This window comes from Chlamydotis macqueenii, chromosome 1 (assembly GCF_036417535.1).
Source record: "Chlamydotis macqueenii isolate bChlMac1 chromosome 1, bChlMac1.mat, whole genome shotgun sequence".
Classification (NCBI taxonomy): domain Eukaryota; kingdom Metazoa; phylum Chordata; class Aves; order Otidiformes; family Otididae; genus Chlamydotis; species Chlamydotis macqueenii.
In genome coordinates this window covers 16242984-16270235 of record NC_141556.1, presented here as the reverse complement: position 1 = coordinate 16270235, position 27252 = coordinate 16242984, and the positions used below count along the sequence as shown (strand labels likewise).

The 27252-nt window shown below is 38.8% G+C and overlaps 1 protein-coding gene across 1 annotated transcript in view; it reads right to left on the bottom strand.

Annotated features, from left to right (window-relative positions):
- Positions 1-27252, bottom strand: part of SLC2A13 (solute carrier family 2 member 13) — a 164448-nt gene that overhangs the window by 119890 nt on the left and 17306 nt on the right. The window contains exons 2-3 of the mRNA XM_086746712.1: positions 17505-17664; positions 11200-11408 (exon numbers count right to left, since the gene is read on the bottom strand). Of these exons, the coding sequence (XP_086602838.1) occupies positions 11200-11408; positions 17505-17664 (369 nt within the window). The remainder of the gene's footprint in view (positions 1-11199; positions 11409-17504; positions 17665-27252) is intronic.

The following is a 27252-nucleotide window of genomic DNA, read 5'->3' as shown; positions in this document are numbered from 1 at the left end:
AATGCATTTGTTACAGCTTCACATAGAGAAATTCCTAAGCACTTTAACACTTCCAAAACAAATATGTCTAAAGAAACTGCAGTTTCCCCACAGACAACTGACAAGCCGAAAGAAAGTTTAAATTAATAAGAAAAATTATTCATTGCATTAGTTATCTCTCTCACACACACACACACTTCAACCATATAAACGCTCTCTAATCTACGCGGACATTTCCTAGGAGACCAGTAATACTTTAGAATAAAAAAATAGTATCATAAACTTCCTAGAAAGTACTTCAGTTACAGAAACACTACACAAAAAGCATAAGCCCACAGATGCATTAATTCAGATGATAAAAGGAAAAGGTGGTCCTCACCCTTCCTGTTCTGGAGTGAAATAACACAAGGAGGAAGCTCTTTCCTAAGGATTTGGCTCTACACCAAGACTAGCACACTACTACTTAGTTATTGAACATCACTACGGCTTAGGGGATACCATTAAAAAAAAAAAAATCAAAAAAAAAAAAAAAACCAAAACAAGACGGAAAGCAGAAATCTAACTTTTGCCCCCAAAATTACAAATCAAACAATTCTGAACCAGTTCACCACTTGTAAAAATTAAGGTCAAAAAGAATTAACACAAAGAAAGAAATTATTTCTTATAGAATCACAGAATGGTTTGGGTTGGAAGGAACCTTAAAGATCATCTAGTTCCACCCCTCTGCCACTGGGCAGGGGCATCTTCCACTAGACCAGGTCGCTCTAAGCCCAATCTAACCTCACCTTGAACACTTCCAGGCATGGGGCATCCACAACTTCTCTGGGCAACCTGTTCCAGTGCCTCACCACCCTCACAGTAAAGAATTTCTTCCTTATGTCAAATCTACACCTACCTTCTTCCAGTTTAAAGCCATTCCCCCTTGTCCTATCACTACATGCCCTTGTCAAAGGTCCCTCTCCAGCTTTCCTGTAGGCCTCCTGTAGGTACCGGAAAGGCACTATGAGGTACTGTATCTAGGACATCTCCTAGATAAAAGCACTTGATCTAAATACATATTCTGGTCAAGTAATAAAGACAGAAGTACTACGCTATTTTTCATTTATTTTCAAAAGGAAGATATCCCAACAACTTGCTTTCTTAGCAAGAGAAAGAAAGGGAAATAGGGAAAGCTCAAGAATATTTGTGTAAGGGGGCATTTGAAATGGATAGTTTGGGAGTCACAGCAGCAACATGCTCAGCAACAAACGACATTGAAGTATTATTTCCTGGTTTTGTGTTTTGTTTTTCATTTTCTTTTTTTTCCAAATCCATCTTCAGTCAAACAAAACACAATCCACAGATAGCAGCATACCAATTGTGATAGACTTCACATTGATTGACAAGATTTACTGAAATGCTCAGTGCAGGAATACTTCGGATTAGCTCTCAGGAGGCATGCAAAGATAGCTGCTTATTCCAACCAAACCTTTTAGTATCACTGGAAGAATAAAGTGTCTTGAAAACAGAAGACATCAAAACAGCTATGCTGTTTTTTTTTTAAAAGGCAAGAGGAAAACATGAGCATTGGACAAAAATCAGGCAGACAACAACCTTGATGAAAGTCTTCAGAGAAAATAAAGCCTGACTAGAATACAGGAGCAGAATATGGCCTTATGCAAAAGAAATAAGTGCAAACACTGTTTAAAACCCCTTTTCCTCCCTAGTGGTTTCTTCCTATTAACAAAGTACTTCAATTTAAACAGCTTATATAAACACTACATTCACCTGACCACAGAGCCAAAGCAAAACTCCTGCTGTTGAAGAATCATTAACACCTGACGGGCAGACAAGTCCGCCCTTGTGCAAAGCCTATCACCTAGGAGGCAGAGGAGGAAGAGGCAGCTCCGTGCTGACGTAGTTCTTACAACATTGCAAAACAATATTAATTTTAAACAAACAAACAAAAAAAACCTTTTTTAATTTTAATGATTATGCTGAAAAGGCTAAAATGGGATCAATAGGTAAAGTTTGCTCAGCTGCTTGTCTGTGGCACTTACATATAAATATTGTTATTAAAAACCTTAAATCCATTTTAGAGTTTCCACTCATCTTCACAAGGTCAGAGAGTAAAGAAGCTGCAAGATTATCTCCAACTTCTGCCACAGGATCAGCTTTAAGAGCTAAACAATGAACCATATTACTAAGCTTAGTGAAGTGTTATAATTATTTCTCAGCAGTCTAAAAAAAAATTTTCCCCCTATGCCCATTAACATTTTCACACAACACTGTATATTTTGTCTGAATCCCTGCTGCATGTGAACAGGCAGCTCAAGTGGGAGCACTCGGCTTAGAATTGTGTATTCAGTGCAGATGCTGGATCCAGCAGGGAAATGATGAAGAACTAGGTCCTTTTTTTGTGTGTGTGTTAATTAACAGAGTTCTTGAATTCCATTAGCAGCTCTACAGGCACCATAATTTTATTACTTCTTAAGAATAATATACATAAATAAAAAAGTAGATCCATGATTTCAGATGAGAAACAAGTACATCAGTGTAACCATGCTAGAAAAAAAAACAAAGGCCCAAAGAGCAAATTCTGCTGTGAAGGCAGCGTGTGCCCATCTTTCACACAAGAGTACACAGGAAATTCAAAATTATATTTCCCATTTCCAACACAACCAGAAAACACAACCTGCGCACCAGGCATCCCACCTCAAACGGAGAAGGCTCCCCAGCACACAGGCTCCGAGTCTTGGATTGGTCTGCTCAGCACAAAGAGGGAGAAGCCTGGCGAGCACAATGGCAGCAGCAAACCCTCGTGCTGCAGTTTGGAAGAGGCTATCGCACTGCCATTGCTGGCAAGGCTGGCCCACTGCCTGGTGCCTCAAGCCACCAGCTAAATGCTGTAACTTTCCTTTAAGCAGATGTATTCTGCCCTTTCATTCCTATCCCGGCATTAAAATCCTACAACTACCTTTTGCCAACACAGGCATCTCTCTCTCAGGCCTACCTCGCTTCCTTGGGCTCTCTTCCCAGTGTAACAGACCCTATGTGTTATGGGCAGTGCATGGGTCTCTCCCATTTCTGTACTGAGTACGGAATGAGTCTTATTACTGTCCAGAATAGGTTTGCCTCCCAGCAATGCAAGAACCACCTCCTTCACATTGCCTTTTTTTGTCTTCCCCACTTTCTCCTACTTCTAGTCTTTTCTGCTTGCTTGACTTCTTTACTATTACTCATGTTATGTACATTCATTTTTCTTTTTGTTGACTAAGAATATTCCCCCCAAGTCCTTCAAGCTCACTTCTGACAGAAATCTTTCAGTCCAGCTTTCCTAAAATCTCATCACATGCCACACTATTTTTGTGGTTTGCCCCTGGAGTAACTGGGGGCAAATTTGTAACTGTACACAGTTACAGATGCTGTTTAAAGTTTACACTGTTATATAGCAGACTGTTAATAACAGGCGGAGTTATACAGCTAAGCACGACTTCTCAAAAATTCAAGCAATGTGTCTAGCTTACCGCTTTTTAGAACAGAACTGAGCTCCTAGAAGGCATGGAAATCGGGGGCAGAAGCTGATAGCTCCTAGAAACTGATCTAGTCCAAGGGAGTTGGGACTAGCTTGTTTAAATACAAAAAACAAGCAGATTTTGTGTTAAAGGAAAAATACACTTTTCTATAAACTTGAAGTACCGTAGTGTCGTGGTTTTTTTAGTGATGGGGGGCCTAAGGTGGTAGCTTCTGTAGGAAACTGCTAGAAGTCGCTCCCCTTTGTTCAGTGGACTTGGCCGGGCCTAGGGCGGACCCGCTGCTGGCCAAGGCCAAGCCGATTGGTAGCAGAATGTTCCGTGATAACGCCTCTGCGATAACGTATTTAAGAAGGGGAAAATGGAAAAAAAAAGAGAGGAGAGAAGATGTGAAGAAGCTGAGCAGGGGCAGAGGGGGAGGCGCAGGCCTCGTGGGCCTTGCAGGCCTCACCCTCTGGCCTCTCGCCAGGCGGCCGACTGGGCCCGACTCGATCCGGCCTGGCTGTAAGAAGTGGAGAGGAGATGAGAGGTGAAGTGAATAAGATGTAAAAAAGATCCTGAGAGACATCTACCAGCCTGTTGTGAGGAACGGCTGCAGACACCAAGGTCAGTTCAGAAGTGAGGGGGAGGAGTAATGTGGCTCCTGGCCAAGATTCCCCTGCAGCCTGTGGTGACGACCATGGTGGAGCAGGTTGTCCCCCTGCAGCCCATGGAGGTCCACGGAGGAGCAGAGATCCACTTAGAGCCCGTGAAGGACCCCGTACTGGGGGAGGTGGATGCCTGAAGGCGGCTGTGGCCCGTGGAGGGCCCGCTGGGACAGCCGTTCTGGAGACACTGCACTCCGTGGAAGAGATGACCCACGCCGGAGCAGTTCCACGAAGGACTGTGGTGTAGGGGTGGGACCCCATGATGGAGCAGGGGAGGAATGTGAGGAGTTCTTCCCCCAACCATGAAGCAGCGGCGTGAAACAACGTATGATGAACTGACCGCAACCCCCATTCCTTCTTCCCCCCTGTGCCGCTCGTGGGGGGGGGGAAGGTAGTTGTAGTAGAGATAATGTTAAGCTTGGGAAGAGGGAGGGGTGGATGGAGGTTATCTTGTTCTCTGTCTCATTATCCTGCTGTTTGTAGTAATAAATGAATCGTTTTCCCCAAGTCGAGTCTGTTTTGCCCGTGACGGTAACTTTAAGGATTTCTCCCTGTCCTTATCCCAAACCTCGAGCCGTTTTTCCTTATATTTTCTCTCCCTGTTCTCTCGGAGGGTGGGGGGAGTGAGAGAGAGACTGCGTAGTCTGGTCCTGATCGGGCCTGAACTACAACACGTAGCTAGCCCGAACAGATAATAAATATGAAACAGAGACAATGATAACACCTCAACAACACACAAAAATTGTCTAATCTTGGCTGTTCTATTAAGAAAGAAAAAATAAACTATTCTAGTGAAATTTGCAGGGGCAGGGGGTCTAGGGATTTGGGTTTTTTTTTCAGCACAAGTTACAAATTCCTATTCACTTGGACACAACTGAAACAAAACACGCTACTCTTATTCACAGTCTCTCCTTCAGTCAGTTTTTCCTTTACAAGAACCACATTCTCTCATGAAAGGATGTCAATCACTAGTCTATTCTTCCAGCATTTTTTTTCCACTATGAAACATGTATTTTCACAAAACAGATACTTGTACCTAAACAAAGGATAGGGAACAGCTGAATATTCAGTGATGCACCAGTATTTGGAGTGGAATCCAATACTGTGTCCAGACACTGAGTCCCGTAAGAGACCTCAGATGCAAAGCAGCAGTTAATATTACCTGAATGTCAGCAAATACAGCTTCAAGCTGTGAATAATGTCATTTGGCTTAAAACAAAATCACACTTAAATTTATTTTTTAACTGATGAGAGATGAAGTCTTTTTAATTTTCTTTTATTTTCCAGAGTTGTAGCTTGAATTTTCTGTAGGCTTCAGAAGCCGTGAACTAATATAAAGCTAATAATGCTGTCAATGGAAAGCTAATTCTACTTCCAGAAACTTCACAGTGAATCTGAAGCAGGGAAAAGAAACAAAATCAATCCCTCTGGCCTCACAGTGCTTTCATGAAGTTTTACGGAGTTTGGCTTTTTCCTGCCCTTTAGGACTACCATACACAAAATCTGTCTGGACTTCAGGCAAAGAAGATTTTGTTCCAAAACACACATCTGAAGCAGTCTACCTGAAATAATCTGATCTTCAGAGAGGCAATTAACCACCATTTCCAGATAAACGTTCAATTTATGTCAACATATTGAAAACCAAGGTGAAAGATTAAGGGATTGGTTTTGGTCATGAGCCACTGAAGCAAGGCTGACTCGAAACGTCCTGCCAGGAAAACACACTGACACCAGGATTCCTCAAGTATACAGACGTTCCCAAACTCACGGTTAGGTGCGCAAACTGAAGGTATAAGCAGAGCTCTAAGATACCAGACACAAACTACTATTTTTAAAATACAACAGTCATTTCTATATAAGGCAGAAAAGGAATAATTGGGGTTTTTTATACACTATATTTCTCAAAGGTCATATTTGTGAGACTGTCAGCCTTTTAAAAGACTTTAAGATAAAAAGAGAACCAAAAATCTTCTTATCTCTATCAATTGTTTAATACAGTAATTCATACTTTCAGTACTCCTTGCCAAGTTTTGTAGAAGTTTTTCTCTTGTTATCTGATCGTACACTGAATTGAGTTAGTTTACTTTCTCAACATCAAATATCTCCATGTTTTATTTGCCTGCATTGGATGAATTTTGAATTATCCAGAAGAGTGCTTTTTTTTTATGGGTTCAACTCAAGACAAATTCCAATGGAGACGTACACGGAAGGAATTTTTGTTCTTAAGGGAACAGACAAAGAAATAATTCTACATGACAAATGGTTAAAATACAAGAATGAAATTAAGACGCTCCTTTTAAATACCTCTTGCATTGGCCATGTTTCCCACAAAATCCAAAAGGCAAAATCCACATGGAACTGACCCTGGCATTTGGTATTGCCACAAGCAAGAATTTCAGGCCGACGTGACTACCAACCATACTGGATTTGGGATCTTCTTCAGTGAATCCTCAGCCCAACTTCCATCTATTTCATGGTTACAGATAACAACAGCCACTTAATATCATACAAGAGGAATTAACTTCAAATAAGAATTTGAGTGCCTAGAGGTGGGATGATTCAGAGTTCTGCACAGCCCTACCAGAGCATCACAGTATCACCAAATTTCATTAAATAAGATTCCAGCTGATATCCATTAATAATAAGCATGTCTATATCTTTTTGAACACCAAGCATGCTGGGCAATAGCCTAGGATAAAAAGGACCCCCAGAAGTGAGGGGAGAATTGTGACTAAGAATGAAAACACCGCAAGCTTCCAGTATCTCCCTAGAAAGATGTATGTCAAATGGATCCAGCCAAAGTCGTAGCCAGGAATACTAACAAGTACAAGAAGAAAAGGTGCAAGAAATAGAAATATACTGAAATCAGGAGGGACTGAGGGTCCAGATCTCCGCGCTGATAATATCCTATTTTAACTGACAGTTAATTCAGTAAAGTTATGAGCTGAAAACCTAACAGTAATGAGGTGCTTTTACTTCTATATCATAACACATTTATCTCCAACAGGGAAATACAAAACCTAAAAAAGGAGACTGACTCACTGATCCAATAGGAAATTCAGCAAAGAAGTGAAATGAGTCAAACCTACAGGAGTGAAAGAGTGGCAAGGATACATTTTTCTTGGTCTCACAAAAAAAAAAAAAAAAAAAAAAAAGCTAGGTTATCACAAAAAAATGTATTAAAAATAATGAAAACACAAGCATCTCATCTAGAAGCAGTGCCATTACATAACATTCTGGTACAGACACAAAACGGTAGGTTAAATAATATCACAGTGTAATTGACATTACAATGTAATTTTCTAAATCACTCCATGAATTTCACAGAAGTAGCATGGCTGCATGCGACACTGAGCCCCAGCAGTTTTACACAGCCAGAATTACTAAGGAAAACCTATGCAAAAAAGACATCTCCATGATCAGAAGGTGACACATATACACGCATGAGAACAGATAATAAAATGTAAAGGTCCACAGACACAGCAGATTAGGTCAAGAGTCTCAACCCTAATTCACAGCTTAAAGAAATGTGGGATAAATAGGGCTGGGGGAGATTACACTGCTCTCCTAGTGCAAGTATGACCCATGGTTACACATCCTTCATCGACACAAAAATAAATCACGACTGATTTCAGGTGAAATATCATGCATTCTGGCACATCACAGCTCAGTGTTGCTACAAGAGGGGTGCGAGAAAAAGCCCTGCAGTTTGCAGATGCTTTCACCCAGAAACACAGTACAAACTGGTACTTTTCTATGATTTGAACACAGGAGTGCTGTCAAACACACAGGAAATTAATGATCTATTTAAAACACCTCTGTTGGATGCTATAAGGATTTCTTTCCAGTCCGAAATGACTGTTACACTGGCAACCTGTAACATCTTTACAAAAGGTGTGCTAGATGGCTTTATTGTTACGCACAAAACCAACACTGTTAAATTCACTCCAAAGTGCTTGCTTTTCCTATCACCAGCTGCCTTTTGCCCCATCATTGAGAGGAGGATGATGTTAAAAGATTATGATTAGCTGGACTTGACCAAGATTCAACTTGTCTTGTAATGTTACTGCAGAATGCTACACCCTCCTCTTCCCTTCTCAAAATGCAAGGTTACAAGACCAAAAGTCACACTGGGAGTACAGAATAGCAAATGCAAAAGCTATTCATGACTGCCAGGAAAAATGTCATTTGCATAACCAATCATGGGGAAACTGTTTGTCAAAAAGATACATCCTTTTCCTGATACCAATCTGAAAATGCTAAAATATAAGCTGCTAAGCAGGATCAGCAGCAGTGATTTGGCTGAATGTATTGGAAAGGGTAAAGAAATGTGACTCATTCACTAACAGGTATCCCACATTGGTACAAAAGACTTCTGAAACAGAAGTTTTTTGTTGGGCGTTTTTATTATTTGCAAGGCAGAAGCTACTTGATGACCATATGGAAAATGCAGTGAACTTCTCCAGTTTTGTGACACACATTAAAACCAAACCTTTAAGACAGTAACTTAAAAAATGGATGAAGTTCCCCTGTGATTCATTATTTCTGTGACAAGAATACTTGATGAAACAGTTACAAAAGGCATTACAGTTTTTAGTGTGGGACTGGAGAATATGTTACGGTTACACTCTGTTACTCCCTTGCAGAGGAGGAGTCAAACACAGGCTTATTTTCACTTAGAAAATGATGCCCTAAGAAACTGGCAAAGATGCTTGTGTATCAATTAATGAAAAAGAACATCTGTTCTTTTTCAAGAAAGGAAAAGTCAGGAAAGGAAAAGGCACTACTACCTAAAAGTAAACCAAATGATTTTCAATCTAGAAAGTTAACTTTCTTTGAATGCCATATACACACACCGTCAGTTAAAGCTTTTGGTAAAACTGGAACGACGTCCACAATGTCTGATAGGAATTACTGCCATCATTTCTCATTGCTATTAACTAGTGTTTTAAAACATTGTCACAAATAGGAGAAATGAATACAAGAAGTACTACAGGAATTTATCAAACAAAAAAATCCCTGAAACATATATAGCAAAATTAAATGCAAAGTCTTTGCAAAAGCATGCATTTGAATTGCCAATATCTGAACACCTGGCAATGAAATAATCAACAGTAAGTTGCTCTTGCACTACGTATGTCAAATTCAATACCAAGGATCCAGACGACTCCTCAAGAAATGAAAGTAATTACAATTTAATACCACTTGTAAATACCACCTGTAAGTCACAGAAAGTTAACAAAAATAATGTATGTCTTGACGCTGACACATAACATACCTTTTATAACAATGAAGACTTCGGGTTAAATGGGATGCAGTGCAACTACAACCAAGTTATAATATGAGAGTGACTGTGACTATCTAACATTAAGCATTTGTAACAAGTGGGACAGCATATACTTGTAACTAGGCTCATTTTTTTAATGCCCTTTGGTAACAACTCTGAAGCTGTAGATTTCTTGAGAGGAAAACATTCATTCTCTGTAACCAAGCTTTCTCCTAAGAATGTGCTCAATTCAACTAAACCCCAGGAATTATCGGGGGAGGGAATCAAGAGATTACACATCCCAGAAAGCCAACCACCTCATAATCAGTGCACCAGTCCAAGTTACAAATGTATAGAGAACTGATTTAACAATTGAGCTGGAGTCAGTCCTACTGCAGTCTTACAACACCACGTTTAGTTTACAAATACTGAAACAGCAGCATGAGGAAAGATTCAGGAGAGAGAAACAAGGTCATACTTTATAGCCCCGTGATAAAAGGGACTGGATGGGTCAAACACCTGCTCCTTTTATTTCTACAAAGCACAGAAACTTTAATAATAGACATTAAGTGGCTTTCCACAGAACTGAACAGCCCAGTCCCTAACTAGGATCAAGAACCTCAGCACAGGACTCTCAAATCCAAGCTGTTCTATGAATTTCCACTTCAGCTTTTTATCAAATCAGCTTGAATGAACCTCATTCCCCCCTCCCGCACCTCAAAGTATTAAAAAAACAACAACAAAAAAAAAGTATCTGAAAAAGTATCCAAAGCCTCAAAAACATACTAGGAGGAAAAAAAAAACAAAAAAAAACAAAAAAAAAACCCCAACCAGCCCTGCTTCACACCAGTGATTAATATTTTGAAAATCCCTTCACTAGTATGTGTCAAATAGCTTTTTCCAGATACCTAATTATTTACTGTAAGGCTCAAAGTCAAACTCAATGAGGCAATGAGATTAGGTATTATAAAATGCTGAATCTCAATTTACACAGATATAAAATAACTTGCACTTTTCTTTCCACCAGCTCTAAGAAGTTACAGTATTTTCCTTTCAGTGTTTAAGGAAGTAAGAATTAAGATGAGCCTTACTTGAGACTCCCATGTTAACACTTTCAGCACAAAGCAAAGGAAAAATATGTAGTGGACAGAAAGTCAATGGAATGGTAATCTTTCTTTATAAGTATACCCATAAAGTTCTGAGCAATTATGGCTTAAGGATACAAAACAGCAAAAAAAGGATTTGATTTAGATGTCTTATTTGCTTGGAGGCAGACCAAAAGGACTTTCAGAAGCTGCCTTTACTGAAAAAGAATCTCTATATTACATGCCTGGTTTTGTAAATCTTTCCAAGGGCTGCTTGTGTAGAATATGGTTGGCGAGGATACAGTCTCTGGATAATTCAGGCACGTAAAATGCCTTCTGACCTCCCTGGTATCTGTTTGGCCTTTTCCACTGAAGAAAGAAACCAAACTTTATTTTATTATTTCCACTCTTCAAGATGTGCGTTCTTAAAGGAGTAATCTTTTAGGGCAATTCTCAGATAAGTGTAGGTGGTATAAACTTAGAATCTTACACAACTTTACTTTTTCCTCACTTAAGAAATCAGAACATAATTCAAAACTGTTTCATGGAAACATCTGTTCATTTTTGAAGCTACTAGTATATGAAATATCTGAAACAATAGCAAAATAGACAAGAAAAAGCAAAACATCAAGTTCCCACAGGCTATGACTTCAGCTTTTCTTCTTATCTCCTCATTGATAAGCAGAGAGGCCAACAAGCATTCAGCATACCTGCTCCAACTTCTTTTTCTTCTTCTTCAATGTTGTTTTTGATACTGTCATACTCCTCATCGATTGCCTGGTTGCCACGCATTTGAGACAGAATTCTCCGTGCTCTCTGAGTCTGGCCTTTCTGAATGAGCCAGCGGGGACTCTCGGGAAGAAACAGGAATCCAAGAAACTGTATAACTGCTGGAACAGCTGACAGGCCCAGCATGTACCTGGAAATAAATAAATAAATGAATATCTAATATTTGCCTACAAAAACATACTATGAGAAGACTCGGTTACAGCTACTCAAGCTGTAATTTACAAATCAACCCCTTTTTTTTCCTGGTATTCTTTATCACTAGAAGTTAAACAGGCAAGAATCATATTCTGCAAGTATTTTAGAAAACAGTACCCTTTCAATTCCAGGAAATCTCAAGGACATGTTGACTATTTTGCCCCCATTGACCCTACAGCCACTGGTCCGAGGACACTAAGTCAGACTAAACAAAAACCCTGAAACATTCCAGTAGTTTGGAAACTGATAATCCCTCCGGTGAAGATAAAGAATGAACAGAAAGACAAAGCAAAGGCCCAGAGAACAAATGAGTGCTACTGATGGGGAAATGAGACCAAAATCCTGCTACTTGTTTTACAGACATATTAAAAAAAAAAAAAAAAAAACCGCAAACCAGTCAATGAAAAATTTGGTCAGCAATACGTATACACAGACACAGATGACCAAGGAATATGCCTCTTGTGTAAGGAGATGTCTGTTTTACTTTTGAAAGTTTCTGACCATAAGCAGACACACTGAAAAAAGGTCATTTCAGTAGCACGACAATTTACACCAGATCTTTTAGAGTCTGCTCTGAAATCTTCCAACAGCTACAATGTTAGGTTTTAAATCAAAACTGCATTTTAGATGCCCAGGGGAGTTACTATATACAGCGTTAAGGCCAGTTCTCTACTCAGCAGAGAATTACCACTGAGCGGAGAGTTATGGTTCCAGGCATCAGCACTCACAGATACCATGATTTGCTCCAGCTAAAGTAGAGGGAAAAGACTGCGGAAGACAAGCATACCATCAACTTTTACGGGTGGTTCTGGTCTATACACTTAACATTTTTATATTCCTGCAATAAAACACTAAGCAGAATAACAAGAATTGCAGAAGAATGTATAATTTTGTTCTGCTTTTTAAATGTGACCTTTTCTCATCTGCACTTCGCTGAGATTTTTTTCACTTCCATTAAAGACTTTAAATGGTGCTGGTGTCACTTGTACGTTATTGCAGCTATCATGGGTTTCACATCAGTGGTTATAATCCTTAAAATATGTCCAGAAACTAGCCCTCAGACTGAATACCGAGGTAGTCTGCAACCATAAACAGGTTCACACCTTGACATCAGTCAGGAGATGAGGTAGCTCTGCTAATCTCTCATCTAGCTCCTCTCTTCAAAGCCCAGCATGCATGCCTTCACACAGACGATTCAGCAGTCTCTCACCTGGATGTTTTTATAAAGCATGCTATGAAATGAGACTGCTAATAGAGAAGGAAAGAGAGCACAATCATTAACAGAAACCTTATTTCAGGGCAATGAACCAAATTGGATGAAAATGGAAAAAGACTTTCTTAAAGGCATCTGTAGATTTAAGAAAGAAAAATATGGGCAATACAAGAGGGCAGAAAACTGCAGAATGAGGAAAAGAACACCCAAAAGGTCATGCGAAGAGGATGGCCATCCTGGGACAGTGTGTATGCAGGCCAGTCTTCCCATCTCCAAGCTGAGCCCTCAAGTTCTTTCTAAAACTAGCAAAAATTTCCAGAGGTCACGCAAGTAAATCTTGCTCTAGAAAGAAATCCATGAGCAAGTCTCTTATTTTCTAACACTTTAAGAATGGTATAGCTCATCATTAGTTAAAAAAAAGAAAAGCAGAAGGAAGAAAACAAATTCAAAATACAAAGCTTGTGAAAGGATTATTAGTTGAGTAGTCTTCAGCCAACATATCTAAGAAGTGTTACTAATTCACTAACATTCTCATTCTTCATTTACTAATGTTCTCATTCATTAATCATCTCCTTTCTTCTTATGCTCTTCCCTCTCCACGAACATTTTGGTAGCTGTATACAGAATGACCTTTACACATACACCATTGAAGCCCATCAAATTGTATATTTAATATCTGCACTAAGAGTGGTATTTAGAATGCTTTTTCTATTTCAAATGAAGACTAGAACAAAACCATAGAAATTAACAACAGAATCGCTATATCCTGTCAAACTGCAAACAAAAGGATCTTTTAATGCATCTAAGTAAACAGATTTAGTCCTTTATACTTATTTTACTTAATTTCTGCTCCTCCAAAGCCCTTCAGTCCCTTAAATGCAGCAGATCCTCCAGAACTAAGCAGCTGGGTACCTGTAATCATTGACACTCCTGAAAGCTCAATCCAGCCTGTTAGGGCTACCAGTTGGACTCTCTCTATTGGATTGTTTATCACAGGTAAGACAAAAAAGAAACATGCAGGAAGTGCTTGCTCACTGAAGTCAGTTTCCAATCGGTATCTTTCTGGACAAAGTTGAGTACACGGAGCAGGCCAGAAGAAAAATGTTCAGTTAAGAGCATACATCAATGGCAAGTTCAACAGTTGTCAAAATTTGCAGATCAAGCAACTCTGATATAACCAATTTATAGAGTAAAAGCAGGCAATTTGAGACATTTCATGCAGTGAGCTAGACTTCAGAAATCTAATATAGTTCTTCTCTATACAATGTACAAGACTTTGCATTTGAAGCCAGCTGTCTAGCAGACCTGAAAAAATCCAGCATGAAATTTAATAAGTCTGCTGTAACATTTCTCATTCTCAGACATATTGCTGCAATACTATTAAGATGGCATTAGCAGGGTTTATAAAGCTAACCTGACATAAAAGTCAAGTTAAATATTTGTTCTCTTTGGTTTATTTTTAATTTAATATCCAGCATTTCCAAGAACAAGCAGAGTTGGGAAAAAGTAAAGTTCCTTATTGTTTTTTGTAGCACTCCAAAGAGAGAGTGCAAAAATAATTGCTCTAGGTTTCCTTCTTACATGTGATGACTCAGGAGTGAACATCTGTGATTTCTCCCCATGCGTTTTCTGGCCATTCTTTCCAGGTGACAGACCATCTGTACTCCTCCCCGCTCAGCCTTAAGTTGCAGTAAACTAGCTGAGGGCAGACAAGTAGACAATCCCCAATTAACAGCTCCAGCATCGCAGCTGAGAACCCTTGGATCCCTAGCTTATAGCCTCTGTTTCTGCATCGTCAGTAGTTTCACTTCACTTTGCTCTCTTCAACCCAGTGGAACAATACTTGGCATGTACATAAAACACAGCATTACTGCATTAGGAAAAGTTATCCAGCATGAGCCAGTAGGCTGCAAGAAACAACTACTCCTCACTACTCAACACTCCATGCTGAATCTGGAAGACTGGGATCATCAACATGAGACAGCTACAAACCAGGAATAGCAATGGATCACTACGATGGTCATGCAACTGGAATGCATGACATAAAAGAAGAAGCTGAAAGAACTGGGTTTGTGCTGCTCAGAAAAGAGATGATCAAGAGGAGACCTAACTGTATCTTCCACAACTGAAAATGAGCTCATAAAGCAGATGGAAGCAGACTCTTCTCAGATGTACACTGTGAAAGCACAGAAGTCAACAGTCACAAGTTGCAGCAACGAAAATTCAGATCAAAGATGAGTGAAAACAATTCTTCACAATAAGAGTGACTGAACATCTGAACAAGTTGTCTTGAGAAGCGGAAATGCCCATCACTGGAGATTTTCAAAAGTAGCGTCTCACACAGTTCTGATCAAAGACCCAACCTCCTAGTCTTACTCAACCCACGGGTTCTACATTTGACTTCACGTTTTTCAGTTCAGATAGGTTAAAAGGCCTGAATTTACCAGAGTAGTTTATTTTTTGTTCCAAACAGAAGAAGTTACACCAAGTTCTCAGAACAGTTGTGCAGCATTTCAGTGAGTGGGGGCCTCATTCCTATTTCAGGTGAGTGACATATCGGAAGATCAGTGTTTTACAAAAAGAGGAAATCTACATTTGACAATGATTATTGCCTTGCACCTAGTCTTCCACTTTCACTAAATATATTTACAAAGTAATATTTCAAAAGACGGTAACTTGTGTGTCTGTAACAAACAGGAATGATATTTTTTCACTTAAATAATCATTTATGTACAACTGCACTTGTCAATCCTGTGTCACAGCTTGATCTGAAAACTGATACATCCTATACCACACTGCCAGCTCTTTGACTGATCTTTTCCAAAGAAGCCTAAAAGTTTGCTTTTGAGCTGCAAAAATTCAAGCTAGGGAATACTTCAGTTTATCTGAACAATTAAACAAAAACCACAGCTCCAATAAGGTCATTAATTGTAAGATACTTTGTTAGCTTTTATTTTTCTTCCAATATGCTAGTAGTTACTGAAACACACAGACACATCCTTACCTCCTGTGTGCCAGCCCATTAATGGGAAAAAAAAGAAAAAAAGCCAGACTTACATCCACAAAAGCTTTACCCAGCTGAATCCCTAACCACTGAGGTAAACTGAACTCGAAAAATCTGCCTAAACCAAAAGTGCACAATGCCTCTAACAATAACAGTGACTCAGAGCTCCATTTCTAAATAAATATCTTTACTTGTCCATTCCTCCCATTCAGCCCCATGCATAGGGAGCCATTACATTAGCAAATTATTTATGCTAAAAGTTAATTTAAAATAATAAAGCAACTACTGAATAATTGGCATCAGGGATCAAATACTTCAGTTTGCATTTTACTTAGAAATGCATTACTGCATGCCATTAACTCTTCTCAAAATTGAGCATATTTCTTCCACCGCAGAAATGGATTAGCAATCCTGTAAAACTAGGTTTTCCCTTTCAGTGAAGGCTGTTCCTCCATTCTCCATAAGTGGACATATAGTCTGCCAGAGAATGCAGCTGCATTATAATGAAAAAGTCATCAAAAGGTTCATGTGGAAATATTAAATGCTATTTTCATTTGAACTAAAGTAACCAATGCATTTTCAGAAAGCACAAAGCAGAGCTAAACTTAAAATTAAATTAAAAATAAACAAGCTACTTCTTTCTTAAGGTCAAACTGTGACATCTTTTTACGAAAGAGGCAAAGGCTACAATCAGATGGACAAAAAGTAAAAACCTCAAATTTCTTGAATCTTCAGACATACACAAATTAAACTACAGATTCATTAAGAAGAAAACATTAACTTTTTGTTTTAATGCATATTTCTTTACATAGTATAAAGAGATCAGCTTCCAAGTTTTTCTGTGTACTAAGTCCTAAGTTAATTGTTCGTAACTTAAACCTCAAACGTCAGTGCACCTAGAAATTCCTATTCAGCTCCATTAGAAGCCAAAGAACATAATAACATTTATCTTGCAAGCTTTTGTAGGGGGTGAGGGATCCTTCAAATCAGAGTTTTCAAATAGCAAAATTATCGCAGGCTGTAGCAACAGAAATCGAAGGCCCTACAACAACATGCATCCCTTTTCCAAAAGCGTTTCAAGAGAAAAGCACACATAATTAAGCATAAGTTTCCAGAAGTTGACATGTATCGTGTAAGTTATTCCTCCTACACGTTTCTGTTACTTATTTTTTCAAGTCAGCACCGCAAGTAAAATACTGAGCCACTGAAACATCTTATGCCTCTCAAATGGCATACCACTACAAAGGCAGTAGGTATAAGGCTGCAGTTCAGAAACTCTTAGTGACGACTACAGGAAGAACATAATATTGGAAAATTACAGTGAAAGACATTCATATTATTCTATAACCTAAACTTTTAACTATAAATTTACACTACAATATCCTTCACTTCAATTCTGATTGGATTACTACTGCTCAGATGAAGAATATTTTAAATACAGCTCTATTTTGCACGTACAGCATCATACTTACTGGAAATTTGCCTGTTAAAAAATCAGCCTGTAATCATTCTAAATGCAAAAGGCAAGCTACTTTCATAAACATCACGACAATCATTCAAGATCTTTGATGCATATTTATTGCTCATCCATTTTAAAGTTTAATAAAGTCAAAAAACCAAAGCATACTGTGAATATTAAGCTTAAGTGAAAGCAGTATGGATATCATTTAGCAAGAGTTAATTATTAAAGTTCCATTTCAGTATATAGTTTTACCACTTTATATGTAAACCTTTTTTTACCTACAAGAATATAATAGCTGTCAATCAAATCATGACCACACCAGTTTTGCTTTTAGCAAGGAAGATTCACACACCTCCATCCATCCTTCGCGAGGTAGCTGAAGATTCCATCGACAACACTTGCAAAAAATTGCCCTCCAGTGATGAACAGAGTGTTAATGGTGACTAATCTGCCTCTTAAGTGCGGTGGAGCAACTTCTGCGATGTACACTGGCACAGTCATAGACGCTACACCTACAAGAATAAATTAAATTACAATTATCAAAGGGAAAGAAATATTACATCCCTGTTTCATCATAAAATATATTATTTAAACGAAACAAACTGGAAGAATTTGATTTCCAGGTTTCAAAAGATAAAAAAAAAGAAAATACACTTAATGAATTCCAGAAGCATACCCAGAGCAAACGGGCACACACACTGGTTGCTGGAGGCTGTATCGCAAGTTCAAGGTTTGATGTAACGGTACAAGGAATAACTCACTTCAATTCACATTGTGTATATGAAGATTAAATAAAAAGCATACATACATTTATAGCTTTGAAACAAAGAGATGCTACGATCCAAGTAAGCACACTTAAGTCAAAGGGACTAACTGAAGATGCCGAGTGTTCATAGCTCTGAGTTTAAACAGAACTTCAGCATGGTTTCCACCTCCAAGGAAAAGGAAGGCCAAGCATTATTATTCTGATCATTGTAATTATTGTATAATTTCATTATTGTTACACGGAACTAATTGTTTCTTGACTTTCTTGATTGTTTCTTGACTTGGTTTAAAAGTATTCCATATGCAGTGCTAAAAACTCTACTGCCATAAGGAAGCAAGGACTGAAGCTAAAGCACAGCTGCCTTTCATTCTGTCCTAACACTGGTAGCATTTCCTCTGAATTACGCAATGGCTGTGAATAAGCCATGTGTGCAAAAGACAGGAATGCCCATGTGGAACACACAGGAGCATGCTCACACACACACAAATGGTAAAAAATGGTGTATAAAGAGCAGAGCTGGGTGCAGTGCATGCTTTGGTGGTCCAAATCCACTGAATTCATGCTCTCATTTAAAGGAAATTTATATCTCAATTTCCTTAAGTGAACCAACAGTGACAACCAATTGCTTTCATAGTTAAAACTGGAAGTACGTTGGTGGCATACACAAAAAAACCACATTTTGACAGAAGCCAACTGAGATACAACCTGAGCACAGTGAGCACTGCCAAGCAGCAGCAGAGATATTACACCTTCCAGCCTGGGGCAGCTCCACTGCGTCCACACCAACAGCCCCACACCAGCAGGGCCTGTGCCATACCCCCAGCAAGAAAGGGGGTCACCCAAAAGCATGTGCATGGCTCCTGACGCACAGATATGGCTTCCAGCTCATGTCATGAGAGAAAGGCATCATCATTAAACGGCAGCAGCTTCAGCCGGCGCCCCGCTGCCTGGCTGACTCACCAAATTGAGAGCAAAAAATCATCTTTAGCAACAAGCTTAGCCTGACAGAACCGCTGCGAGCCTCCAAAAGCTCAAGCGAGGAATACAGATTGTTTAATAATAAAATGGCATCAGAAGATCTTTTGTTACGATAGGTAAATGCTCGCAGCAGCCACTCAGCTTGATAACCCAGTTTCCAGCAGGGCCTCCCAGGATGTGCCAACGCCGCCTCCTCCTATTGACTGAGCAACCCACACAGAATTGGAAAAAAAAAAAAAAAAAAACACAAAAAAAAACCAAAACCCAAAAACAAAACAAACCACCATAAAAGTGCCAGGGGAAAAAAAAGAAAAAAAAAAAAAAAACAAACCACATTAAAAATTTATTCAACCATTTTTCAAAGCCAACCAGAACGCACCATGGAAAAATGCAGTCAAACAGCCCTTTGCGTGTTTGATAGAGAAGCGATTTTTCAAACGCAGTTCACCATTAGGGATACTTCTCTCACATCCTTCACATCAACGTTTGAACTCATTGTAATGAAAGTCAAGTAGATAGTGTACATATAAGGGAAAAGCCTTTATGAGAAAGCACAGCAGCACCTCAGCTTTCTGGAAAGAAAAGCTCCTGAGGACCCACGTGAGGGCCCTACAGCTGTGGCAGCCCTGGTCTGGGGAGACCGGGCCTTCTCACTGCCCCGGCCTCGGGCACGCCACCTCACACGCTCATGCTCGATGTCCCACTGCAGCACGGCCATCTCCACACTGCCAGGACTGGCCTGGCTCCACGGGGCCAAGCCCAAAGCCCAGCGTCACAGCCTCTGCCCATGGCGGGCAGCAGAGGCTTAGGAAAGGCTCAGCAGCAAAACTTTGCAAGAGTAACACGGAAATGAGATAATTAAATGAGAGACCAAGCCCTCTACCAAGAAGCCAACAGGTACGGAAACAGAATGGGGTCTTGCAATAAATACAGGGAAGAAAAATATGGTTGTGTTTCTGTCTTTCAGGGGACAGAAAGAGAAAACTGAGATCTTTCTCAAGGAAGCTACTGAAAGTCAGTCCCTAGCATTCATCCTCCCCAACGCAGATACCATTAAAAGTTTTAGAAAAATAACATATACTCCCAAGAAAGTTATCTTTGAACTAGATAACCGTCTAGTGAAGCTAATTTGAGAGGTAAAGATGGCTATGTCTGTATGTGGATTCTACTGGAAACATCATTTCGGCTTTGTACTCAGACCTTACTTCCTCTACTGGGTTTCCCAAAACCTATAGGCTCAAAACATCCAAACAAAAATCTCCGTTCAGAAGATAAATTTATGTTATATTTTCCCAGTTATCATTTAGATATCAAAACATATGCATCACTACTCTGAGCCTGAAGCACAGCGCAGCAGGAGGTTTCAGGAAATGGGAGGCGGCAATTACGAAAGCCTCCCCAGTTCGGCTGGCTACCATCCAGCAAGCATTCACACAAAAAAAAAAGTAAAGTTCTTTCTAAAAAAATCACCAGGAGTAAAAAAGGCTATTCCAAAACAGATCAAATTAAGGAAAAAAAAATAAATCATACCACTTTAAGGAAATAAAGTTTTAGATTCTATAATGATATTCACATTACAGGTTTGCTTTCAACTGCCTTAGAATGGATCCACGTTCTGCAGATTTTCCTCCTCTAATTTCCATTTAAGACACACTAGAACATAGAAGAGTAAGTTCTTCTGAAAAGGCACAGTTGGAAGCAAGGCATTAAACGTTAACCAACTATAAAAATCTCTAAAATACATAACCAGTAATCATTATGTAGTTATTCTAATAGAAATTTGAAAACAAAGAACAGCTTTCCTAGCAAAATAAATATGGCTGCAATGTAATTTTTCTTAACCTTTCATACGAGACTGCCTTCATTTACACTTAGATGACATTTGCTAACATACTCTCACTGTTAAACTGCTCACATCAAATAAAAGATTCTTGCTGCAGGCAAGTATATTACTAACTAATAAAGCTGATAAGTGACAAGATGTGAGGAAAAGAGAATGAAAACAATTAACTGGAAATCTGTCAGAGAAAGTTTAAGCTCTACATTGTGCACCACAGCTACGAAATCCGAGACGAGAGAGAGCAGGCAAGCCCAATCTTTATCCACTTGAGTAACCAAGGCATTAACCTTCTGCCCTCATTAAAGAATACAGTTCAGAAAAAAATATAATGGAAGGCTTCTTAAATTTAGACCACAAGATGCATCTGATTATATGGGAAGCAACAGATGACATGATGGACTGAAATCATCATATTAAATGTTTTTTCATTTCCAAGGTCACTTAGGAGACTAATTACTAGAGTTGCTACTATAATCTGCACACTTACTATTGGAAAGCAGAGACAACACAGTGCACAGTTCAATTTTAAGACAATCAATAGAAAGTAGGTGTGAAAAGGCATCTTAGAATCACATCACCATCCAGAAAGGTATTTTCAGTATGAACACATCAGCATTATAAAGAATTCATTAAATAGCTCAGGAATGAAGTCAACAAATTAGTGACAGGAGAGAGGAAAAGGTCATGAAGGAGAACTCCTATGACAATTAGGAGAATTAAAAATATATTTTAAGAAGTGAGATTGAGGCAGCAAAACAAAAGGACTAAAGAAGGAATCCAAGTTCTTGTTTATAAAAAGCATCTGAGAATAAATACTAAGAGATGTTATCTGTGTTAGCCGATAGTCACCACAACCACAGTCTGTATTAGATGGAATAATTTTAAAGACTTTTTTTTGCTACATCAGGTGCAAACATATCCTGTAAAGACCAGGACTTCCACTACAGCTCCAGTCATGTGTCTAGTCCTGACTAGTGTCAGGAGCAGCGAAAACACTGGGAAGGATTCCTGACAATTTGTTGTTGTTGCTGTTTAGATTACTACCCAAAACATTCATAAACACAAGAGACCAGTGACAAGAACTGGGCAAGTTAAAAACTCACACAAAAACTCCATCAGCCTTTCATGCTTAGCAACAGAGAGGCCTGATGGTTACCTAGAAGTGCGAAGGAGGCACATCCAGGAGCTGGTGTCTCTTTGCATCATGGTTCTCTTCCTCCTCCCCTCCAGTTCACACTTCGCATCAACACCAGGTAAACCAGGAACACAAGCAGCTAAAAGGACATCCACCCGCCCTTTAAGGGGTTTGTACCACTTAGCTCCCTTAAACAGCTCACAACGCGATCAAAAGCCTGAACTGGCCCACAGGCAGGACTATGTGTGATAATGGAGACTGGTCTGAACTGCCATGGGACTCCAGGCTGTGCAGCTAGAAACTAAAATCAGGATGTGAAATAATCACAAAAAGAAGCAAAGATACTCCTGGTTCTACTTCAAAGTACAGCAACCGAGCCATTAATCTCTATTAACAACAAAGAACAGTCACAGCTCATTACAGAAATTTGTATTGTTACAGTTCTAAATGAACAGGCAGAAACAGAAGTTACTAAAACATCTCCTTCCAGGAGGATACTCAAGTGAATGAGGCATTCTTCACTAACGTAAAAAGCTATACTGAGATACTTAACCAAGGCAATAGTTTTGGTTTTTCATGTATCTTAGAATGAACTTGTAAGAGCAAATTTTCATTAAAATGTTAAAAGTTCATTAGAAGTGTAAAAGTTCACTGCATTAAGAATCTGCCCATAGTGGTTTGTACTACTTGTAAGGATTCCAAGCAGCTTTAGCAAGCGATTCCACAGCTGGAGGATTTGTGGAGGCAACTTGATGAAGGAGCAAGTTTACGGCAAAGAGAATTAGGAATTAAATATTAATAAACAACTTAATAGAGGCTATTATGCTACGAGAAAGTTTGAATATGGATTTAAAGTTTGGATGATGTTTGCTTTTTTTTTTTTTTTTTTTAATTAAATAGTAAATTCCAAGGGAGCCTAGGGAAACTTGCCAAGCTACAGTTGAACACCAGGCTAAGGTCTTCTTCCAGCAACTTTGCAGGAAATCTGATAAACTTCTTACATCTTGGATATTGGACATGCCATCTAAATCTAGTGCCTTGAAACACTATTGAACCCAGAAGTACATCAGATTATACCAATAGAGACAATCATCAAGTATTTTCTTTCAGGTGTATTCCCTCAAATCATACTGTAAGATTTTTACTTTATTTCTGACAAAAACGGCATTCTTGCCAACCAATAATTTTAGAACATTGGTAACATCTGAGTAGTAATATTCAGAGGACAAGGACAACACACTAGTTAACTTTTTGAAAGAAGCTACAAGTTCCACAATAGCTGTATACTCTTTACTGTCAACCTAAAGAAGAATCCATTTAAGTAGTTTGGGGAAAGAAGAATGCCTATCATTGACAAAACGGACACATTTTAACTGCAAAGGACGTTTATTTTAAAAGACTATTCACTTTCACAAAGACACATACAGGAGCTGCATCAACAATCAGCCACTTCTATCCTACAGACAACTCCACAACACATTTTAATTCTACAGCTCAACGCAAACAAAAATTAAGCCTTTTAATACTCTTGTAGAGTCGTTTTCTGTTGTTACAGTTAACACCTCAATTTTCAGTAATGACAATCAACCTAAGGGGATATTAGAGTGCCTCATTAAACATGCTAATAAGAAATACTTGAGAAAGCAGTGCATTTTAACACTGTTCTAGTACACTATCTACTTCTCCAGCAGATAAAGCTAAAACCTCATTGAAACAGCTTGCATTTGAGTGTGAACTTCAGGGGAAAGCTCAAATCTCCTCTAATATTGTCCCAGTTTCTGTATCTAGGCTTTCCACCCACTGCACGTATCTCGTAAGGCATTATCAGCAGTTTGTAACTGGTTACTGAAAGTTATTTCAAGGATGACTGGCAGCACACTCTCCCATTTCAATCTCTCCCTCACATTAGAACAGTAGAGGGCCACTTCTTAGCAGTGGCACAACTGTACTCGGCTACAGCAGAGCTCTGAAATACATAAAGGCAGTGGGATGAACCACTAGCACTAACACCACATTGCTTTGTGAGAACAAAAATCACTCTAACAGGTAGATTTAGGTACACCTCCTCTAGATTGGGAGTCCAACGTCAGCAGACTTCATTAAAGTCTTGTATTTTATTTAAACACTGATTTATTAAATCAGAGAGAGCTGGTTCATCATAGCTAAAGAACCTGTACTGTTGAACATCCAATACACTAAGTAATTGCAGATCTTCATGTCCCTATCTAGCCTCCAGCCCAAACCACAGTGACAAATAATATAATTAGTGCCAAATACCTATGTTACTATGTGGCATCCAACTGTGAAGGAGTCCTAGGCCTAGAACAATCTGAAGAAAAATAAAGCTTCTCACTAGCTGGTATTTCTTCAGATTTATAGAACAATTGTATCTTAATGAGCTTGGATGAATAATTCCTTCTGTTGACTACAAGAAGGTTTTTGGCTTTGTATAATCATAAGGATCAAGAACACAAAATCCTTCCTCGTCTAAAAAAAAAAAAACCAACTCAAATTGTGTCCATGAGAAGCAACCACAACTGTCATACTGTAAACACACACCTCCCCAAAAAGGTAGCATTAGCCTTTCTGAATTGCACAAAAGTAATTTCAAGTTTTGAAGTCTCCCTTGATGAACGGACACAGATGCAAACTCAGCTCATAAAAAACTTAGGATGCCAACATAGAGTACAATTGCTGTATAATGAAAGTGCTAAGACCTTCCTCTGACATCTCTAGGGCAGTATCTCACAAGAAGAACATAAGGAAATCACATATCACAGTAGAGAAACATGAATATTTAACAAATTATGTAATCAAGAAGGGACTATTTATCACAGTACTTATTTTCCTACACTGAAATTCTGCAACCCAAGGAGTGTTTTTTAATCTGGAAACTGAGTGGTTACAAAATGAGTGGTTATGAACTGAGTGGTTACGAACAGAGTGAGCTACGACACTTGACGCAAGATAGACAAGAACCTACCAGGCTAGAATGTGAAAGTTTATTAAAATAAAACTAAATTCTAAATCGGAAAAATTCTTTCTCAAAAAGTGTATGCATGTGCAACATAGGCATGCAGGGGAGAGAGTATCACTAATTTTCAATATTGAATTTGCTATAGTTCCCTCTACTTGAAAGGTACCAGGAATTGTGAAGAAGGGCACTTCTGAACCATTATAACAATACAAGATTAACACTCAGCTCTAAAAGTGACTAGAAGCTACCAAAAGCAACTAGTAAAAAGTCTTAATTTGTTTTGTTTCTGAATTAATTTTGATTAAGCACTATTTTGAAAGATTCTGAGAACTTACAAGCTGCAGAAGATCTTTCATTGTGAAAGAGTAAAGCAGCACAGATTTTTATACTACCGAATGCAACCTTTATTTTTACCATATTGCAAAAGCTTCTCACTCCAGAAAATAAGAGCATTTTATTTTTCTTTCACTTGAAAATTATAAAAATAACATAGTAGTTTTCTTTATGACAGCTCGTATAAACACATAAGACAAGCACTACTTAATCTACTTTAAAAGTGAAGCTTGTAGTTTAAATAAATAGTAATTTGCTGCAGGCGTTCTTTAGCACATGCAGACTATGCACAATACACGCTGCTCACTCACACACAGGAAAAACAGGCAGATGAACGTGGCCAAGTCCTACAGCAGCCGCAGCCAAAAGTAAGGATTTGCTTCCCCAGTCAGTCGCTCCCTCCCTTCCAGCAAAGGAGCAGATCAGGATGCATCTCTGAATCCCTGCTACTCCGTTTCCCATTTGAGACTTTTGATCTGATGGCTGACGCAGACTTGTGCTAAGGTGCAAGACCACAAGTCGCACGAACTGTGCGGCTGAGGAGTGGCCATCCAGCTCTTCCTGCTGACTCTGCCAAGCAAACGCAATTTCCAGCATGGAAGTATGTTTTTATAATGCCCCAGAAAGATCTGGTAGGACTCATCTGTATAACCATTCATATATGCTAGAAAACCAGTATTATGAACATCGTGCAATTGTTACATGGTTAAAAAAAAAAAACCCAAAACAAACAGTCCCACACTAAAAACTCTATAACAACAGTTGAACGCTTCAAGGATTAGGAAAGATTTTCTGTGCAGAGAAATTTTATTTTCAGAGGACAAGGGTAATGAATTGAAAGCTACACATAAAATGAACACTCCTTTCCAACTTTGCGCTTTTGTTTATAAACCACTTTTTTCTTTACTAGTTCTACTACAGTGATGCTTTACCCAACTTACAATAATTCTAAGAAAAGTGATATTTAAACAAACATGGACAAGCGTTAGAAGCTGAACTACAGCTCAGCTAAAAACATGCCTTCAACTTATACCTGAAAGCCCTCCCCTTCAACTAAGCAGTAATTTGGTTTGAACTGTGCCTCCTTCTACAAGTGCAATCATTAAAACAGTTAAAACCGGTTAACTTTTCTGTAAACTGCTTTACATTTCTTTGCGTTAACCAGCCAGCAACTGACTCCAAACAGGCAGCTTAAGATGAAGACAAGCCTAGAATGCATTTTCTTACCTACCACTTACCATTAATTAAGAAAAACCCAACTCATCTAGAGTTTGCATCTCATTGCAAATTTAGTATTTTAGACAAAAACTACGGAATAACATTGAATGTGTTCATTTGTTATTCTGGAAAGCCATTTCTAAGAATATTGTCTGTCTAGTTTACATTCCCAGTAATTTTGTGCTGGCAATGGGTAAATACATTGCAACCATCAATGCAGAACACTGTATTTTGATATGAATTACTACATTTAGTTACCAAGAAACAGTATGATTTGTCAGAAGACAGGTACCAGTTATATGATTTTATAACTGTTGCTCTAAAAAACAAACAAAAGCCTTGTAAGCCTTTTACAGCCTAAGGCCTGATATTTAAAATAGGTTTCAATTATATTATTACAATGCAAGCAGCATTCATGATAGTAATGAAATATAACTATCATTATAATGAAAATATACGAGTTACAGTGGCTGCTCAGTTTCCTTTTATGCTAGAGCTTTCATACACAAAGAAGATTGTGTCTACAAACAAGTGATCCATGTAGAGATAATAGAACATTTTTTTTTACCATATGGGAAAATAAACAGCATCTATATTTGCAGTACTGGAGGTTGGGGGTGGTGGTGGAAATCAGAATAGTACTTCTTCCTCAAGATACCTTCCATGGCATGCACGTTTTGCATGCTAGGAGGAGTAAGGGTGTTCCCAGTGTACACAGGTTAAGTCAACATCTTGAGTCTACAGTCCAAGTGCTGCACATTTATTTGCTTTAAGAGAAGCAGCTCAGCTTAAATGTGCAGCTTCCATGCAACTGCTCCCTGTGGTCTGGGAGTTTCCCTCCCACCATTTCAAT